Raw genomic sequence first — 18,540 nt, 5'->3', positions numbered from 1 at the left:
GCATTAAATTGATGAAAAGTGACAGTAACGGCATTTATAAGAGAAAATCTAGACAGTTTAGACTTTCTATCAAATAATCCTGAAAAAAGTACTATAGTTTCCACTAAAATATAAGCACAGCTGTTTTCGACATTGCCAATAAGTGTTTCTTGAGCACCAAATAAGCATATTAGAATGATTTCTGAAGGATCATGTGACACTGAAGACTGGAGTAATGAAATAGACCTGTCTAGATGCTGTCAGATTGAGTTATCACGATGAAAGGTCGTATATATATCTGTGTTTGTGTAGTGTATACAGGTATAGGCTACACTACACATACAAAAGGCTATATGTGTGTGCGTGTACACATGTTAGATATGTGACATTTATGCTACTCTTTATACACTGCAAACAAAACGCAAAGCGCAAATAAGGATCTGTTTTTATAGATATATTCAGTGAATGTGTCTACAGAGGGACTCCAGACGGCTCTACTGGAGCAGTTCACCGCCGAGTCCTTCAGCTGCCCGATGGCCACATAGCAGACCAGCTTATATCGATCATACAGCAGCTTCTTTACAGCCGTTTTAATGCAGTCAGACAGTTCCCTGGAGATGAGCGCGCATGCGCAGCTGTACTCCACTGTCTCGAGTCTTTCATCAACAATGCGTTTGATTATTTCACGTGCTCGGTCAGTGGAGAAGCGTCTCTCTGGGGTGGTCTGGTAGTGGATGAGCTGCTCGTCTCTGTCTGATGGTAACTTTAGGTTTCTCGGCTCCTTCTTCGTCGTCCAGGTTAAGCCGCGTCTCCTCTGGATGGGGATCAGTGATGATGATGACTGAGGGTTTTCCTTGGATGTTTTCCTTCTGAGGGTGCTTTTGCTTTTCTCCTGGGGTCCCTTCCACGGTTTCTCCTCTTTCTTTTGTAATTGGATATAAAAACATTGTTACTGTCATTTATCATATGAAAAGGTACACAGAGTATATTTGTTAAAATCAACTTTCTATCTTTTTTCTTATGCTTTTATTGATTTGTTCGAAAATATTATTACAATTTTAAATAACCGTTTTTTATTTTAATATATTTTAAAATGTAATCTCTCTCTCTCTCTCTCTCTCTCTCTCTCTCTCTCTCTATATATATATATATATATATATTTGAAATAGAAATATTTTCTAAAATTATAAATATCTTTACTGTCACTTTAATAATTTAATGCATCCTTGCTGAATAATAGTATTATTCTTAAAAAACAAACATGCATATTACAGAATAATACATTTTATTAATTTGATTGATTTTAGTAATAAATACCAGATGATTTTTAGATTGTTTTAATTTAAAATAATAAAAAATAACATGCTAAATTGAGATTTTTATATTAATTTTTCCAATATTTATGGTCTTATTTTGCTAACAGTATCTTCTAATGTGTCTACTAGTATTGATTGCTTAAAATAAAATAATTCAGATTAAATTGAGGTTTTTCTACAAATGAGTTTGCACCAAAACTAATATAATTGTACTTACTTGCATGTTCCTTCAGCAACAGATGCTCAGCTTAAAATTCTTTTTAGTTTGTGTTGGGCTTTAAACTGTGAGCTGAGAATGAGACACAGGCTCCGCCCCCTACTGATATACACTGTTTGACTTGTCTAACAATCATAAATCCTACAAGGTTTACTTGCTGTGCTTTAATTCTGGCTCCTGGAGTTCACCATGTATGAGAAGGAATAATAAAATACTGAGTGGATATAAAGTTTCTCAAACGTATAATTTATTAAAACACTTTCCTTTGAAATTCACACACTTTCACAATGATCTCTCAAGGAAACTCCCATTATTCGTGAGTGGCAGAACATTATGCTCCAACAAGAATCGTCACACCAGAGAAGATGAGAGGACGTATCAGTACAGATTCCCCACAGCTATAGTCTGAATCACATATACTTCCATTGTCCTTTAAAAAAAATGACTGGAAAGAAAAGCAGCAGAGAAAAAACGTGAATCAAGAACATGTCCTAGACAAGAAATTATATTTTGCTTCAAGAAAAGTCCATCTTTAGGAACAGCAATATTTTAAAATGACACAATTTCTTTAGATTGAGGTGACATTTTCATGAGATTATTATTTTTTAGAGATGTTACCCACTAACAAATAATCACTACTGTTATCGCTGATATTAAAAACCCCTGTGCAACACCATTGGAGGCTTTACAGTATATAGAAAGTTCATTTACAAAAAAAGATCATGGGTGAGTTTTCATATTGCTACATTAAGTTCATATTCTCTAACATTCAACAATACGTTCTGGTAGATGTAACATCTTTAGTCAGTAAGGCAACAAGAGGAGAGAATCACAAGAAAAACAACAAAACACCAGTTAGCTATGAGCTTCATGACATTGTTGAAATGTTCTTTATGTGCAACAGTCATGATAGCGACCAATGGCTCAAATAGCTCAGTGCCCCAGTAACGAAAAAACCTTTAGTGTCGGGATACGGAGTCATATGTCTAGATGTGCTTGGAAAAAAATGTGCTTTCTATTTTAGATCCAGGACCATGGTGGCGGGGTTTTCCAGGTACGATCTCCACATGTTGGAGAAACGACACATGGTGGCTCCGTCGATGATTCGGTGGTCGGCGGACCAGCTCACGTTCATGATGTGTGCTTTCACTACCTCGTCCTTGTGGTTGAACCGGGGCAGCACCTGAGGAGAACGAAAAAAAAAAACGTCACTTTAAAATCAGGCTCCATTCTTAAACCTAGTTTGCTGCCTTGGTGCCTACTTAGGCAGCACACTAACTAACTTAGGCAGCATACAAACGTGCTTCTCTCTCTCTCTCTCTCTCTCTCTCTCTCTCTATATATATATATATTATATATGTATGTATGTGGGTCATACAAATGGACCTGTTCACAATTTAATGTTAGCATGTTGCTAAGCTAACTGAGCAATACTGTAGGAAGCCTTAAAATGCAAAACGCACATACATATTTTTGTAAAATCAACTAGATTGACCGAGTGAATAAATTCATCATATTGGCTTTGTCGGCCACTGACTTTGTCACAGTGGTTTAAGGGATTGGCCAAGCATACATGTGATTCTGCCAAAGATCTTGGCCAAAAATTATGTATATCTTAGATGGCAGCATCTACTTATGTTGCCCTACCTAAGGAACTCGCTTGTTTTGGAACAGAGCCATAGACTAAGGAAATTTGTTTGCGTCATTGAAGAATAATATGCGACTTTTTCTCTCACTTTTTCTCAGAAATTGGACTTTATGACTCGCAACTGTTCTGAGAAAAGTCGTAAGGATTTCGAGATATTACTTTGCAATTGCGAGAACAAAATCTCGCAATTGCAAGTTTATATCTCGCAATTCTGAGAGAAAAAGTCAGAATTGCGAGATGTAAACACTCAATTGCGAGAAAAAAAGTCTGAATTTATTGTGCGACAAAACGTCACAATAATCTTTTATTTTTTTATTTTTGTGGTGGAAACAAGCTTCCATAGTAGACAAACAGTATATAAAAACAAGTACATTTAAAAAAAAAAGTTGTTACAAAACATTTTTGAACGAATCCAACGGCAAATCACAATTTTCAAATGTCAACAAAGTACAAAAATACGCTATGATACTAGTAGGAAAAGTGCATACCTAAGGACGTAGCAAACTAGTACGCCAGTATTGAAACATGCTACATTATTGTAACGTTATTGCTATTGATGGATACTTCGCAAAGTTTTCCAATGTATTATGCTTTGATATGCACTAATCCTAATCTCGCAAACTACATAAGTCGAATTGTATGTAAATTGGAGTTTTAGCGTGAAACTTTACACACCTGGATCTTCCCAAGTGCACCGATAGCAACCTCTGGCGGTAATATGACCGGCTTTGCGTAGGTTCCTCCAATCTGTCCGGAAGCAATCAACATCAAAGTTAATGTAACATCATTTCCATGCGTAGCTATGGAATTAGCACTATATTACAGAAGCGAGCGAAGGTCTTCCTGCAACCCTCAACTTACCGATCCAATGTTTGAGAGAGTGAACGTTCCCCCTGTGAGGTCGACAGTACCCAACTGTCCCGACGATCCCAACGTCTGCAGGCGGTTGAGCTCCACTGCGAGTTCGAAGACGCTGAGCATCTGTACGTTCTTTACGTTGGGAACCAGAAGACCTTGATTGGTGTCCATCGCCAGTCCGATATTATGAGCAGCCTGGAGGAGAAAGACCAGTGGTCAATGATCTACTTTGATTTAAAGAAAGATTTAGATTTAGATGGAAACATTACCTTATAGGTGATATTTGTGCAGTTTTCATCCAAAGATGAGTTAAGAATGGGAAAATGGAGGAGACTGAGAGACGCTGCCTGTTTAGGAAGAAAATATCGATATCAAAACCTGGTTTGAATGAGTTCCCCCCCACCCACCCCACAAATCGATTTCATACCTTGATGAAGAACGGCATGTAGCTGAGCTTCACTCCTCGTGACTCAGCCAGGCCCTTCAGCTCGGAGCGCAACCGGACCAACTGGCTCAGATCCACTTCGTCTTTGTAACCGAAGTGAGGGATCTTCAAGGCTGCTGACATTGTCCTAACCATCGCCTTCTGAAAGCCTTTGAAAAATAAATAAAAAATCGTTAAATATTTAAGCGAATAAAACAAACCACCAATCAAAACAGGCAAGCAAACAAACCTTTTATGGGTTCAGTGCGGTCTTTGCCTGTAAATACAGGTTTAGGGATCACAGGAGTAGGTACGCTAGGTGGAGTCGTCTTCTCTCTGGGTTTCGCAGCTGGAGTTGAAGGTGCTACAGGCGCAGGAGGGGGAGGACAAATCTCCTGGAAGGGCGATGGGGGTAAGATGGCCCCTGTCTGTCTGGCTATGAAGTTCAGGATGTCTTCTTTGAGAATGCGCCCGTCTTTTCCAGTGCCGACGACTTCGCTTAGTTTGATCTGTGAGGATTTTGAGACAGAAATCGTTAATTTTGTTACAGAGAAACGGCTCAAAGATCCTTAGTAGTTCCTGTTTGATACTTCACCCTGCCCCCCATTTGTGGCCATAGTAACAACACTAATTTCTCCAACTATGTGACACTGACAGGCTAGCCACTTTTCTAGTTACATCTCATGACCTTGATTTATTGGGTTACTGCACTGCCTAGCAACTTCCCATCCCGTGGAAGAGTTTATGACCCCTGATGACAACGGCTAAAGTCAACCCCCCACCGATGCTGACGCCATGCTCGGGTTGATTTCTGCATGTACCGCTGTGACTTACTGATAACATCCTAATTGCAAATATAGTTTAAATTACCCCATAACGCTCCAGGTAAAATTGATTATTCAGTAACAAATAATCTACGGGGGGGACTTAATTTTTATACATCAGGGTTTGATTTATTTACTTAAATACATGAAAATATTTTTACTTTCCTAATCAGAATATTTCCTAATCAGGGGTAAAAAATGTTTTGTGAATATATACACACATACAGACATCCATATATATATATATATATATATATATATATATATATATATATATATATATATATATATATATAAATATGTGTGTTTCAACACATATTATGAAAAAAAGCTGTGGTTTTGGGGCAAGATAAACAAATATACATTTTTGTATATAATTCTATGTGATGTACTCAGTGTATTGTTAACTAAAACTAAAATTATTAAAAATATATATTTGTATTAATTGAAACAAAGCTGAAGTAAAATAAAATATAAATATTAGTTTATAATAAACTAACCTACAAGATAAACAAATACATATTTTTTATATATATAATTTTTATTTTATTTTACTTGCATAATGTGATGTATTTCTGAGTTAAACAGAATATTCAAAAGGAAAAATTCTATACAAATGTTTTTAATATTTGTTCACCAATATGTCTTTTGAATATGAATATATATACAGTGCTATGCATAAGTTTAGACACCCATACTAAAGTTGACTAAAAAGAGGAATAAAAAATCATCTTTTGGAAATTGAACTTAATGCCTTAATTTAAAAAATTAGGAAAAATCCAACCTTTAAGGACACCAATTTTCTTTGTGAATGAATAATGTATCTTAAATAAATAAATGTTCTTCCTTAAAATACAGGGTGCATAAGTTTGGACACCCCTATGTTAAATTCCCATAGAGGCAGGCAGATTTTTTTTTTTTTTAGGATACTATGCATCCTGATAAAGTTCCCTTGGCCTTTGGAATTAAAATAGCCCCACATCATCACATAGCCTTCACCATACCTAGAGATTGGCATAGGGTACTTTCCATAAGATCATCTCTCAATGCAAATCAAACTAGCTATTAGGCTAACTGAAATAAAACCATGCTAATCTCTAGGTATGGTGAAGGCTATGTGATGATGTGGGGCTATTTTAATTCCAAAGGCCAAGGGAACTTTATCAGGATGCATAGTATCCTGGATCCATGAAGTAACTGGCCTTTAAAAATAAAAATCTGCCTGCCTCTATGGGAATTTAACATAGGGGTGTCCAAACTTATGCACCCTGTATTTTAAGGAAGAACATTTATTTATTTACGATACATTATTCATTCACAAAGAAAATTGGTGTCCTTAAAGGTTGGATTTTTCCTAATTTTTTAAATTAAGGCATTAAGTTCAGTTTCCAAAAGATGATTTTTTATTCCTCTTTTTAGTCAACTTTAGCATGGGTGTCTAAACTTATGCATAGCACTGTATATATATATATATATATATATATATATATATATATATGTGTGTGTGTGTGTGTGTGTGTGTGTGTGTGTGTGTGTGTGTGTGTGTGTGTGTGTGTGTGTGTGTGTGTGTGTGTATGTGTGTGTGTGAGGTTTTGGTGCAAGAAAAATCCAAACCGTACAGTGTTCTCCATTGCTAAACGTCTGACAGCAGGGGTGGCCTGAGTCTTGAGACCTTTGATCTCCTGGTGCGTGTGTTCCTCATGGGACACGGCTGGCGTCTCCACCACATCCTCCTGAGGACCTTCCACTGCAAATGCCAGTGAAAAACTAAATAACTCAATACTAAAGGTCATGCGCTTAAAAAATACCGTCAATACTTACCCTGACCAGCATCCGTTTCAATGTCAACGAGAGGTGTGCCCACAAGGGCAATGGAATCGACTTCATAGTAGAGTTTCCGAATGATTCCATCATAACGGCTGGTGATGGTGACGGATGCTTTGTCGCTCTGGACTTCACAGATGCTGTCGAACTGAGAGACTTTGTCGCCCTCTTTAACATACCTGATGATGATAGACAGATAATAGCGACCTCTACTGGCAGATACTAGTATGTGTCAAAAAAAACAACAACAAGGACTTACCATTCTTTAACTGTGACCTCCATAATTCCCTCCCCAATATCTGAGAGCTTGAACGGCATAACTGGCCTCGCTGCAACTGCAATAAGCAGCATAAAGGGATTATGAATACATTTTGCTAATTGGGAACCCACATACGTTCATAACGAATGTTAAAACTCACCATAGCTAGTCCGAAAGAACCGTTGCTGTTGTCCAGCAATGAGGGAATATGAGTGGGGTTGGTATACAAGGCAAGCCGCCTGGACCTTTGAGCAGCAGCGCTTGTGCAGGCGTAAAGAGACCTGAAATACACGACAGAACAAAAACAGTCAGTTTTTCAATGTTTGTGACATTAAATCTCAATGGCGCTGCATGATATAAATTATGCCATGCTAAACAGGAAAACAAAAATCAAAACCAGAAAGCCCAAATGTTTAAACCCACTGCTTCTAATTATTATATTTTTAATAATTTTGTTTGGGGCATGTAAAACATACATGCGATTATCCCACGAAAAAAGCTGATTCAAAATTGTCTCTTCTGCTCACCAAGGCCGCGTTTATTTGATCAAAAATACAGTAAAAACAGCAAAATTGAAAAATATTATTACAATTCTCAAATAACTGTTTTGTATTGGAATATATTTTAAAGTGTAATTTATTCATGCTATGGCAAAGCTGATTTAATTGTAATAACATTGGTGCTTTTACTGTATTTGTGATCAAATAAATGCAGTCTTGGAGAGCAAAATTTTCAAAAACATAAAAAAATCGATTTTATTCCAAACCTTTGACCTGTAGTGTCTGTGTGTATAATTATTAATTTATTAAATTATTTAATACATATCTATAAAGAGATATATTATAAAGAGGCGATAAATATATTTCTAAGAGACCTCAAAACAATCTGAGTTATTCCACACTTTTGACAGGTAACGCGTGTATATACACACTATAAACATATACTTTAATACATATTAATACTATTAATATTAATACAGAGTTAATGTTTCATGTTTACATTTAATGAAATGTAAACATTTACACATTGGTAAGTATCCACACACAGTTCTTCTGCTTGAGCTGTTGATAGCTGCAGGCTGCTAGTTCCTTTGACTCTTCAGTTTTGTACTCGCTTACAGACGCTGATTTGCGCCTAAACGGCATCTAAAAATCAAGTGTTGACTTTAAAAGTCATTGCAACTGTAAGATGCGTGTAAGATGTAAGATTAAAAACATACCAGGCGTCTCATAAAAGCGAATGGAGCCCGCACAGTGATGACGGCCGCCATGTTTCCCAACCGATTTTGGTCTAATCGGAAATTACGTCACACTCACGCCCCGCTCCACTGCCCAATCAGAGAGCTTTTAGGCCAAGGGCAAATATTTCAGAGAATATTTTTGATAAAAAGACAAACTTTGAATAGAACAGTTAAATGAAATAATAGAAATAATAAATAGTTCAAAATTAAAAAAATAAATTTATTATATATGTATAAGAAAGAAAGAAAGAAAGAAAGAAAGAAAGAAAGAAAGAAAGAAAGAAAGAAAGAAAGAAAGAAAGAAAGAAAGAAAGAAAGATGTTCTTTCGGTGCCATGTACTAAAAGTTTATTTTATTTCAGATTATCCACAATACTAAGCTGTTTTAACTCTGCATGTGAAAAATATCGTGTCAGAAATAAATGTAAATTATTGCACGAATTGGTTAAATCAGGGGGTTTCAAAACCATTTTAATGACAAATTGCTAGTGGTATAGACCAAAGTCCCTTTAATATATATATATATATATATATATATATATATATATATATATATATATATATATATATATATATATATATATATATATATATATATATATATATATATATATATATAAGTCTTTGTATCGGCACATCCATCAGATATGGGTTCATTAAGAATCGGACATGTTCCATCCAAAAGAGACGGTTCTCAGTTTAATGAATCAATTAGTTCACTCGAAACCGCTCAGTCATATTAGAATGAACCAAACGGTGTAGTGAACCGATTCATATGATTCAATAAAAAGATCCGATTTAATAGAACGATTCATCCACGAATCGGACATCGCTCATCTGCGCATGTCCAAAGCTCGTCCACCATAGCAGAGTGACTGGCAAGACTAGTTGCCAGAGAGTGTGATCGTGTCCGGGAAATTCGCTGAAATCAAATTTGTGGGGAAGTCGACTCATTCTTTATTTATTTGAATCATCCCAACTGCGCATCAAGTTTAGTTCTTATTTCAGTTCTAAAGGACTGTTCCCTTGTTCCGCAGCTTTTGTTGAGAAGTTCGTGTTTATCGCGGCATTGTTTGTGGTCATTTGCCGGTTTATATTAACTTTCATACAGTGTGAAAGTCGCGCGCTCTGTCTCTGTTTTTATTCCCACACGCGCGTCGCTCATCACGCGCACTTTGATACATCGTAACAATTTCTCGCTTTTCGCGAAAATGGCCGCAACTACGTTCGAAATGGACGGAAGTGTAATGGAAGGGGTGAGTATTCATTTTCGAGGCTTTTTGTTTGATATCTCCTATTAAAGTTTCAATATTTAATATGTTAAAATGGCATCGCAAGAACTAAATGTAGTAGTTGTCGTTAATTATTTAAAACATTTTTCTCGGTGTTTCTCTTTAAAGGGGGGACAGATTTTGAGGGTGTCTGCGGCGCTGAGCTGCATCCAAGGGGCGTCAATCAAAATAAATAAAATCCGAGCGGGTAGAAGCACCCCGGGTTTGAGGTACGGAAATTTTAGTTTTAGACACATTATATAATTATTTCTATGTGGCTTTATGTACATTAAAATAGTAGTTTTTTATATGTCTAACATGCTCACTATGCTCCCCCCCTTTCCTTTCAACAGTGAATCATGAAACAAAGCAAAGTTGGTTGTTGAAGTCCAGTTACTTAATTTACACTTAACTATTGAAGTCAACCATATAGAAATGTGACTGTTTATGAAGTAAAGTTGTGTTATACCGTTGTTTATCCCACAAATAGGCTATTAAATACTTTTTACATGAATTTTTAATGGGGCCCTTTGTTAGTTGCCACAGAAGCACATGGCTACTTTCCATGTAATTCTTCATGTTTTTCCTTTAAAAGGTCTGGATTCTTATCAGAGCTCTGTAATAACCCTTCTTTTTCTTTGTTGTGTAAATGATTTGGCTGCTTGTGAATATAAATATAAAGATGCAGCTCCTATAAAAACTTATTAAACCTCAAAATGTGAGGTCTAATTTTCTGTCGATAAATGGAGCATTTCTGATTCTTTTGGTCGAAATGAGTGGATTTTGAAATGCACGCACTTAGTTTTCTCTTCAATTGTTTTCCCTAAACCCCCCCCCCCCCACTCTCCCCCTCCCTATTCAACGTCACCAGGCCTCAGCATCTGTCAGGTCTCGAACTGGTGAGAGACATGTGCAACGGCAATCTGGAGGGAGCCACAGTGGGATCCTCTGAAATAACGCTCACTCCTGGGAAAATTAAGGGTGGGAATCACATCGCCGACACACAGACGGCCGGGTAAGGAACATTTTTAGTCTTTAACAGTACATTCATGATATTTTAAAATGCCTTATGTCCTCTCAAACTTGAAATTACACAAATTTGCGACACCATGATGAAGAATTTTTGGCCTCACATTAAGGATGATAACGATAACGAAAAAAATATAGTTTTATAAATTTATTCTAAATGTAAAAGAATAGCAAGAGTCTATTCCACAACTATAAGTATAATGGCACAGAGGAACTATATCACTTTCACAATGATTTTTTCCAGCTGATACGACAAAAAAATTGACAGCCAATCAGAATCCAGCTTTACAGAGCTCAAGCTTTTAAAGCAACAGACAACATAAACTTAGCACGTGCTTATAATAAACAGAATGATATCATGCATTCGTGTGGATGTTATTATAGTTATCATTCTTGGTGTGAATGGGTCTTAAGTCTACTTTTGTCGTCTGTCGTGACTCGTGTAGGAGCGTGGGACTGCTGATGCAGGTATCGCTGCCGTGCGCCCTGTTTGCTCATGGTCCGTCCGAGCTGTGCCTGAAGGGAGGAACCAATGCTGAGATGGCACCTCAGATCGACTACACAATGAAGGTACGTGTATATTTGCGCAATGGGCAGGACCAGACTGGACGTCCTTCTAATTCTGTTCACTTCAATGGCAATGATGTTCTAATCTCTCCTAGGTCTTCAAACCAATCATGGAGAGATTCGGAGTTCAGTTTGACTGCGATTTAAGAATGAGGTATTTAAGCGTGACTTTGGTTTAGTTTGATTTGATTGTAATCGTGCTAAGCTGAAATATATTCAAACTATTTTTTGTTGAAAACAGAGGTTACTATCCTAAGGGAGGTGGTGAGGTGGTGATCAAGGTGAACCCTGTGAAGGAACTGAGTCCCATCAACTTGACCGAAAGAGGAAACATCACCAAGATCTATGGAAGGGCCTTTGTTGCTGGAGTACTTCCCTTCAAGGTATAAGACTGTTAACTGTTTTTTTCTTTTTTCAGTTAGCTTAACTATTCAATTTGTTATTTTATTTTCTTACGCTAATTGACAACAGTTTTAAAAAGATGGCTTCACTACATAACATTGAAACAACAATATGTTGTTTTTACTACGATTTAGTTTTTTTTCTCTGCCACATTATTTGCTATTGTTTTTTTCTTAACTAGCGTTGAGACAAAAGCTCCTAAACCACAACATGCTTATTTTACCTATTTATTTTTTTACCTTGCTGCAAATTTACATTGCTTTTTTTCATAGTTTTTTTTTTTTTTTGTAAAAAGCTCCTTAACCACAACATGATTTGCTTTGTGTTTGTTTTAGTTTTTTTTGCAACTTATACTATTTTTAACAAAGAAATTAGCATTGGAAAAAATCACAACACAGGTTTTTAGTTTTTTTTTAACTTTGCTACACTATTTACCTTTCTTTTTCTTATTTTTGTAACTAGCGTTGGAAGAATAATCCTTAACCACAACATGCTTTTCTTTGTTGCTATTTTTAATTTAGCGTATGTTATTTAACAAAGTAACTAGCATTGAAAAAAAACATAGTTTATGGTTACCACATTTCTGTATTCGTAACTAGTTTTTATTTTTTTCTGTAAATGGCTCGTTAACCACAACATGCTTTTCTTTTTTTTTTCTTTTTTTCGCTACATATACATTTACCAAAGTAACTAGCATTGGAAAAAAAGAAAACATGGTTCATTTATTTACTTTTTCTTTACTTTTTACCGTTTTTCATAACTAGTATTGGAGGGGAGCTTCTTAGCCACAACGTTTTGCTTGTTGTTTTTTACTTCGCTACATAATTTACATTTCTTTTTTCATAACTGGCCTTTAAGAATGCTGGACATGCCTTTGTTTTATTTACTCATTGTGGAAAGAAATTATCTCACTAATCTAGGATTAAATCCTTGAAAAAAGTATATAAACCACAACATGCTTTGTTTAATGACTTTTAATCAGCATTGTTCGGAGAAAGTGACATTGGTGTTTATAAAACAATCCAACAGCTCTTAAGTAACTTAACTGTAAACTTCGGCTGATTGTTCTTGATGTTCAGTTGGCGAAGGACATGTCCACGGCAGCGGTTCGCACTATCAGGAAAGAAATTAAGGACCTTTACATCAACATTCAGTCTCTGCAAGAGAAGGACAAGGCCTGTGGAAACGGCAACGGGATCATGTGAGTACATCCTATCTCAAGCCGTCCGTAGAATTTGTTTGAGGGTTTCATTTTGACTAACGTCTGTGTATTTTCTGTCTCCTGGCAGAATAATTGCAGAATCATCCACCGGCTGCATATTTGCAGGGTCAGCTCTTGGCAAAAAAGGTAAGGGTTGTCTGGCTGCCCAGTCCTAAAGAATTAGTTCAGTATCGTAGTTTTGGCACTAGAGGGCGATACGTCACAAAGAAAAGCTTGTTCATTTCTGCTTTCAGTTTTAGTTTGAACAAGAAGACAATGTGTTCCAATATGTTCCCCTACCATTAATTGGATGATTCATTCCTTAACTTGGTCATATTAATTGAAAATTTGATTGTTTTGTTCATATTCCCTCTATTTTTCCCCAGGCGTGTATGCTGACAAAGTTGGCATCGAGGCTGCTGAAATGTTGCTAAGGAACATCAGACATAATGGTTGCGTGGATGAGTTCTTGCAAGATCAGGTCAGACGCACAAACACTCGACTGTTTCAGAGCGACATAACAAATACGCGCTCGTCTGGAGACTAATAATATGTATCTTTTTACAGCTTATTATTTTCATGGCCTTGGCGAACGGCACATCCAGAATGCGAACGGGCCCGGTCACTCTCCACACGCAAACGGCAATCCACGTCGCTGAGCTGCTCACGAACGTAAGTTCAGACATGAACACACCTCATAAGTGGCTTAATCATAAGGAGCTCAGTTATAGGAACTAGCCACCAGACGGTCCCCCAAGAACAACATTTTCCTGGTTGCATTCCTGGTTGTCAGTAGCAACTCTGACGTGACTTAAGCGGTCCGACAGCAATGTCATTCAAGTGCGAGATTCAGCAACTGGAGGATGGAGGACGCCGTTGTCGGTTGAGAAGTGCCTGGACTTCGGCGTCAGTCCATCTATCCCTGTTTTCCATGTTCATGGATGTTTACATGGCTTTTTAAAAATGGCGGGTGCCAGTGTTTCATATGGCATGCGTTTGGCCAATCAACATACACTTACGTCACTGGTAGTTCCTATTGTTTTGGGTTAGACCCTACTCTGAAGTAGGAGCTAATTTATTCCCCCCCAAAAGGCATTCCTAGAACTAAAATCGTTCCTAGTTCCTGCGGTGCGAACACGCCAAAAAGTTGCTACTTGTGCCAATAGTTTCGGTGTGAAAACCCCTATAAGCACTTTTGTTTTAGGCCGTTTACACCTGGTGTGTTTTGGTCGATCGAGTCTAAATGTTTTGAGCTTGTCCACTTTCGAGGTAGTTTTGCACAGCCACTAAAGACCTCCTACTCTCCGCTTACTGAACTACTGCGTAAACACTATGGAAGCCCGCTAGCCAGACGGCATTTAAACTTTGTCGACTGAAGACCCAAGCTTGGTTTGAAGATAAAAAAAATGTACCAAGCACAATGTTCTCTCGCTATTCCTGATTTCTAACAGTCACTCACAGCGTTTGGTGTGGTCTTGTGGCTGTCAGAGCAGAAACCAAAGCTGCTGCTCTCTGTGTGTTTTCCTGTTGTCTCCGGGCGCGTTCATATGTAAATTACACGAGCTTATTTCGTCCATTAGATTGAAAGATCTGAAAAAGCCCATAGACCCTCCCCTCGAAGAAATCAGGACAGAAGTGGTTGAAAGTGGACAAAAGAGACGGATTAAAACACCAGGTGTAAACGGGAATGTGTCTCCCTCGTGTACTTGTGATCCGATCGACCAAAACGCATCTTAATACCAGGTGTAAACAGGGCCTGAAAAACTAGGAGACTACAATTACTAAAATTTTCTTTCTTTTACAGGCGAAATTTGTTATACGCAAAGCAGAGGATGAGCCAGGCAACACCGACACCTACATTATCGAGTGCCAGGGAGTGGGCACAACCAATCCTGGCTTGTAAACGCACAGATCCGTCGTCCTTGGCTTGTCCCCAGCCAAGATAAGGAGGACTTGTAGCAGAGACACACTACTACTGTAACCGACCGGATGACGTAAAGATCACTTCATTATCTTTACGTTCTTTTCGATTACAGATTAGCTTTTTTTTTGTGCTGACCACCAGGTCAGTACATATTTGTCCTTTACGACTGTTGTGTCCCCCTCTGAAACTTTCGTTGTTACTCAGGGTATTGCCTTACACTGTAATGAAAATGTCACATTCGGATAGTTTTGAACTCGATATTCGCCCAATCCTGACAAATTTGCTTTCCGCACGCTAACACAAGCCTTAAAGTTTCATTAAACCCTTTCGATACTGCGGTCTGTCGTTAACGATAACTATAGCTTAACCAATTTGCATGGACGTAGTAAAATACATGTATGTCACTTGTAAATTTAGTGCACTGTGTGTACGTGGAGGGAAAAGTTTTCCATCCAAGTTTTTGGTTCCATGTAGCTGCTTTTTTTTTTTTTGTATTTGTTATTTAAGTCGTTGTGTTGGTAAGAAACACATTTCCGAAATTTCCATTGCCATCTTATTCTATTTCCATTGAAGTTCTTTCATTTGAATTCTGAAAATGTTTCATTCTTGGTTTGTTATTTATAAGATGGGATTTCAGATTTTTTTTATGTTTTCATTTTTGCTTTTTTTGGGGGCTACTTTAGGTGACCATGTTCTTTTGTTATTTGCATTAAATAACTTTTTTCTTTTTTTGAGGAGAAAAATACAATAAAATGAGTGATAGACATACAATATTCTATTTTGATTGTGTTTTTTTTTTAAATCGATCATTTACCAGTGTGTGTGCTCTTTTAAAAGTGTACTGTTCTTATGTAATTCAGGCGTTGACTACCGTTCGCATTCATTTGTCTGTGTTAAAGAACACTCAGGCATTTAAAGCTGTTTTATATGGCTCACTCTCATATAAACCACTTGCCTAAAGTGAAAGTACTTGACGGCTTATAGTGGAAATCTTCACATTTAGCTCACCCTAGAGACAGCCTACAAGTGTTCGCCGTTACCGGTCCAACTGGAGTCTCTTCCCTCGGCTCCTTTGTGCTCCAGGCTGGAACAATTACTGCCGGCAGATGCCAGGACAATACAGGGAGCAGAAGAGAATAGGGGAAGCCATGTGATGATGCGTGAATATGCATAGAGCCCTTGGGTCTGGAAAGGGCACATCTACATTGTTAAAACGAGAAGCCTCCCTGCGGGGGGCGGTGGGTGTGGCTTGTGAACCACATTCAGTGGGCCGTCAGTCTGATCATTGGCTGTCTGGTGCATCTGTTGCTGTGGGGAGTAATTAAACACTGGCAAAGCGGAAAAGAAAATCTTTGCATATGGTCTGGAGGATCAAACAAATTAATGAATTTTGAGTTCATTTTTTAGATATTATTTTAACGTTCATTTTGTGATTGAGATTTTGAGATTCATTTTAAAGTTTGGATGTTTTAATTGATAAAATAAGGTAAAATCAATACTAAAAATACATGAAGCTACTGGCGAAAATCTTTGCATATTTGTCTGAAAGTCTTAAAACTCACTTTCATGTTTAAAGTTTCTGTTTGTGATCCGATGTAGATTCTGATCACCCATATAACATAAAAGTATTTACGTGATGCAAAAGACTATGCATGCTAACCATTACCATAGTAAACATGGTAAATATGAACGCTTGAAGAAATCAGACAAATCATAAAGGCTATCACAATCATGTTTTTATTTTATATGTCAGTAGCCTACGTCTCGTCTCTTTATACCGGACAATCATAAAATAAAGCAACTTTTTTATTAATTATTGGAAGCTACTAACAAAAAAATATATATATTCTGAGTAATCAAGCAAATTAATGTAAAAACATTTTATGTATGTATATAGCCTACATTTATTTATATATTATGTTTTTATATTAAGTTAATAATTGGGATTTAAAACTGATTATTTAAATATATATATATAAATATATTTATGTAAATATTTTTAGATTAAGTTTTATAATTACAATTATAATTCAGATTATTACAAAAAGTTACTGACATAAGTCTGCCTGGGAAAGGTTATGTAAAAATCAGACATAATATACAGCCCTGTCTTATGCATGTACATAAATCTGGCTGTTGATAACGCTGTCAGAGCTGAGTGAACAAAGTAATGAGTTTTATGACTTTGTGGTTTGGTGCACAAAGATGACATCAGACAATGACACATTTAAACATAACCTACTTTGACATGCAGCATAATGATTAATGCTAGACATTATAGCATTACATTATTTTAATGATTAGGCATTATACCTGTAACGTTCAATGGAGTAGAGCTTGCATAACTTTTTAATTAAATGAATATGTTGGTTTTTAATGACAATATACGGACTTTGCACCGCATTAGATTAGATATGGTGACAGGATGGATAACATGACCACGCTGTATTTGCCAAAGCATGAAACTCCATGGTGATAAATCTATTACAAATATATATTTTTTAATGAATATGACGCAACATATGGAGTATCAATCAAGGCACACAAGAAACCTTCCTGCAAAGCTACAGTACTGTGAAAAGTACTGGCACTTGTGTTAAAATGCTGTAAAGTGAGAATGCTTTCAAAAATAAAACCACAAATTGAATTTATTTATGATTTAACTTCTATTAACTAATTCAAATCAATATGGTGTAACGACCCTTTGCGTTTAAAACGGTATTAACATGCCTAAGACTTTTGCATTGTACTGTATATGTATTATATATATGTATGTATATGTATGTGTGTGTGTGTGTGTTATTTTAGTATCATTGATATTTCATTTTAATTTACGTTAAAGTTTGAGTAATTTTGTGTTTTTGTCATTGTGTTTTTTTTATATGTCTATTTATATTAAGTTTTATTTCAGTTTTAGCTTTAGTTATTTTGGCACATAAGTGAATGAAGAGTGTTCTCCATTAATGGCCTTCTATATTACATATTTATTTATAATAATATTGTATTATATTATAATAGATGTTGTTGTACCAGTAAACAATTCTTTTCAGACAGCTTTTACACTTTAGACACTCTAATGGTGTGTTCACACCAAACGCGAAGTGTATTCGCATCCCGTTACTCGCTCTAGATTACTTCTTGTTTTTCGCGTCACTCGCGAATAAAAACATCCCGCGAAGAGGAGTGAAAACCACTTTTCTCATGGTGAAAACCACTTTTTGGATCCTTTTTATGGGTGTACGGTAAGTTGTCTACTTGACATTGATCACCTCTTGAAAACTGTGTCAATAGCTGACCTGAAAACACAGTGAAATCACTCTTCATTTTCACAAGCACATTCACCGCCTTCATGAAACCCAATACAATTAGCTTCTTGTCCACTAGCTTTTCCATGACGTCACAGCAGCATGTGGACCTGCACAAAAACACAACAATAGCCAGCATGCTCTACAGAGCATAGATATATTATACATTATGTGACAACCTGGAACGATATCCGGAGGAAGAAACGTCACATTAGTGCACTCCGTTCGGAAAAGTAACGTGAGGAACCTTGAA

General features: G+C 36.8%; 3 protein-coding genes across 3 annotated transcripts in view; 2 read left to right on the top strand and 1 right to left on the bottom strand.

Moving 5' to 3' along the window:
• Positions 1-1,737: 1,737 nt before the first annotated feature.
• Positions 1,738-8,683, bottom strand: dbt (dihydrolipoamide branched chain transacylase E2). The gene is made up of 11 exons (XM_081384149.1): positions 8,569-8,683; positions 7,510-7,630; positions 7,350-7,425; positions 7,088-7,269; positions 6,886-7,013; positions 4,693-4,951; positions 4,446-4,612; positions 4,288-4,365; positions 4,022-4,213; positions 3,836-3,907; positions 1,738-2,695 (listed from the first exon to the last, which is right to left on the bottom strand). The coding sequence occupies exons 1-11, from the start codon at positions 8,617-8,619 to the stop codon at positions 2,528-2,530; spliced, it is 1,494 nt and encodes a 497-aa protein (XP_081240275.1). The 5' UTR covers positions 8,620-8,683; the 3' UTR covers positions 1,738-2,527.
• A 718-nt stretch (positions 8,684-9,401) lies between these two features.
• On the top strand, positions 9,402-15,755 carry rtca (RNA 3'-terminal phosphate cyclase). The gene is made up of 11 exons (XM_081384970.1): positions 9,402-9,844; positions 9,989-10,089; positions 10,731-10,874; positions 11,335-11,458; positions 11,551-11,609; positions 11,697-11,838; positions 12,937-13,058; positions 13,147-13,205; positions 13,445-13,539; positions 13,626-13,730; positions 14,863-15,755. Exons 1-11 carry the CDS (start codon positions 9,800-9,802, stop codon positions 14,959-14,961), a joined length of 1,095 nt encoding a protein of 364 aa, XP_081241096.1. The 5' UTR covers positions 9,402-9,799; the 3' UTR covers positions 14,962-15,755.
• A 2,626-nt stretch (positions 15,756-18,381) lies between these two features.
• cdc14ab (cell division cycle 14Ab) overlaps positions 18,382-18,540 on the top strand; it is a 45,295-nt gene continuing 45,136 nt past the window's right edge. Inside the window, exon 1 of the mRNA XM_081384125.1 lies at positions 18,382-18,540. This exon is cut by the window's right edge and continues 289 nt beyond it. The gene's annotated coding sequence lies outside the window, so the exon portion shown is untranslated.

Source organism: Scardinius erythrophthalmus, assembly GCF_964197995.2.
Source record: "Scardinius erythrophthalmus genome assembly, chromosome: 14".
In the NCBI taxonomy this organism is placed as follows: domain Eukaryota; kingdom Metazoa; phylum Chordata; class Actinopteri; order Cypriniformes; family Leuciscidae; genus Scardinius; species Scardinius erythrophthalmus.
The sequence above is the reverse complement of the archived record's forward strand: the minus strand, read 5'-3'. Positions and strand labels throughout refer to the sequence as shown.

What these genes read in the sequence shown, in the direction of transcription:
- rtca (XM_081384970.1), top strand. Translation starts at nt 9,800, where the DNA reads ATGGCCGCAACTACGTTCGAAATGGACGGAAGTGTAATGGAAGGG. An exon ending in AGATCGACTACACAATGAAG is followed by an intron (nt 11,459 to 11,550) that starts GTACGTGTATAT and finishes AATCTCTCCTAG; the next exon opens with GTCTTCAAACCAATCATGGA. An exon ending in ATGAGTTCTTGCAAGATCAG is followed by an intron (nt 13,540 to 13,625) that starts GTCAGACGCACA and finishes ATCTTTTTACAG; the next exon opens with CTTATTATTTTCATGGCCTT.
- dbt (XM_081384149.1), bottom strand. Translation starts at nt 8,619, where the DNA reads ATGGCGGCCGTCATCACTGTGCGGGCTCCATTCGCTTTTATGAGACGC. An exon ending in CCGCACTGAACCCATAAAAG is followed by an intron (nt 4,613 to 4,692) that starts GTTTGTTTGCTT and finishes TATTTTTCAAAG; the next exon opens with GCTTTCAGAAGGCGATGGTT. An exon ending in GCACAAATATCACCTATAAG is followed by an intron (nt 4,214 to 4,287) that starts GTAATGTTTCCA and finishes TTTCTCCTCCAG; the next exon opens with GCTGCTCATAATATCGGACT.